This window comes from Penaeus monodon, chromosome 28 (genome assembly GCF_015228065.2).
Source record: "Penaeus monodon isolate SGIC_2016 chromosome 28, NSTDA_Pmon_1, whole genome shotgun sequence".
Taxonomy (NCBI): Eukaryota; Metazoa; Arthropoda; class Malacostraca; order Decapoda; family Penaeidae; genus Penaeus; species Penaeus monodon.
Window position 1 is genome coordinate 23,167,320 of NC_051413.1, and position 234 is coordinate 23,167,553.

General features: G+C 47.9%; 1 protein-coding gene across 1 annotated transcript in view; it reads left to right on the forward strand.

Annotated features, from left to right (window-relative positions):
• Positions 1-234, forward strand: part of LOC119591423 — a gene marked incomplete in the record, with an annotated part of 59,861 nt that overhangs the window by 57,840 nt on the left and 1,787 nt on the right. The window contains 1 exon segment of the mRNA XM_037940164.1: positions 28-205. Within this exon segment, the coding sequence (XP_037796092.1) occupies positions 28-205 (178 nt within the window).

Here is a 234-nt window from a genome sequence, read left to right on the forward strand (position 1 = left end):
CAGTTACAACAATCCACATTTTTGCAGGGTTTGCCTAGTGAAGCAGAGCTCTCTGAAGATGCTGACGAGGGTCTGGGCCACTTTGGGGAAGATCAGGAGGGGATGCTGCTGGATGCCAAGGGCCCCATGCGTCTCATCATTTCCGACGAGGTGAAGCAGGTTGTGCCTGGAGAATCACAGCTCCCTGCATCATTATTAAAAAATTGTAAGTTGTTTGTATATACTTAACCTATG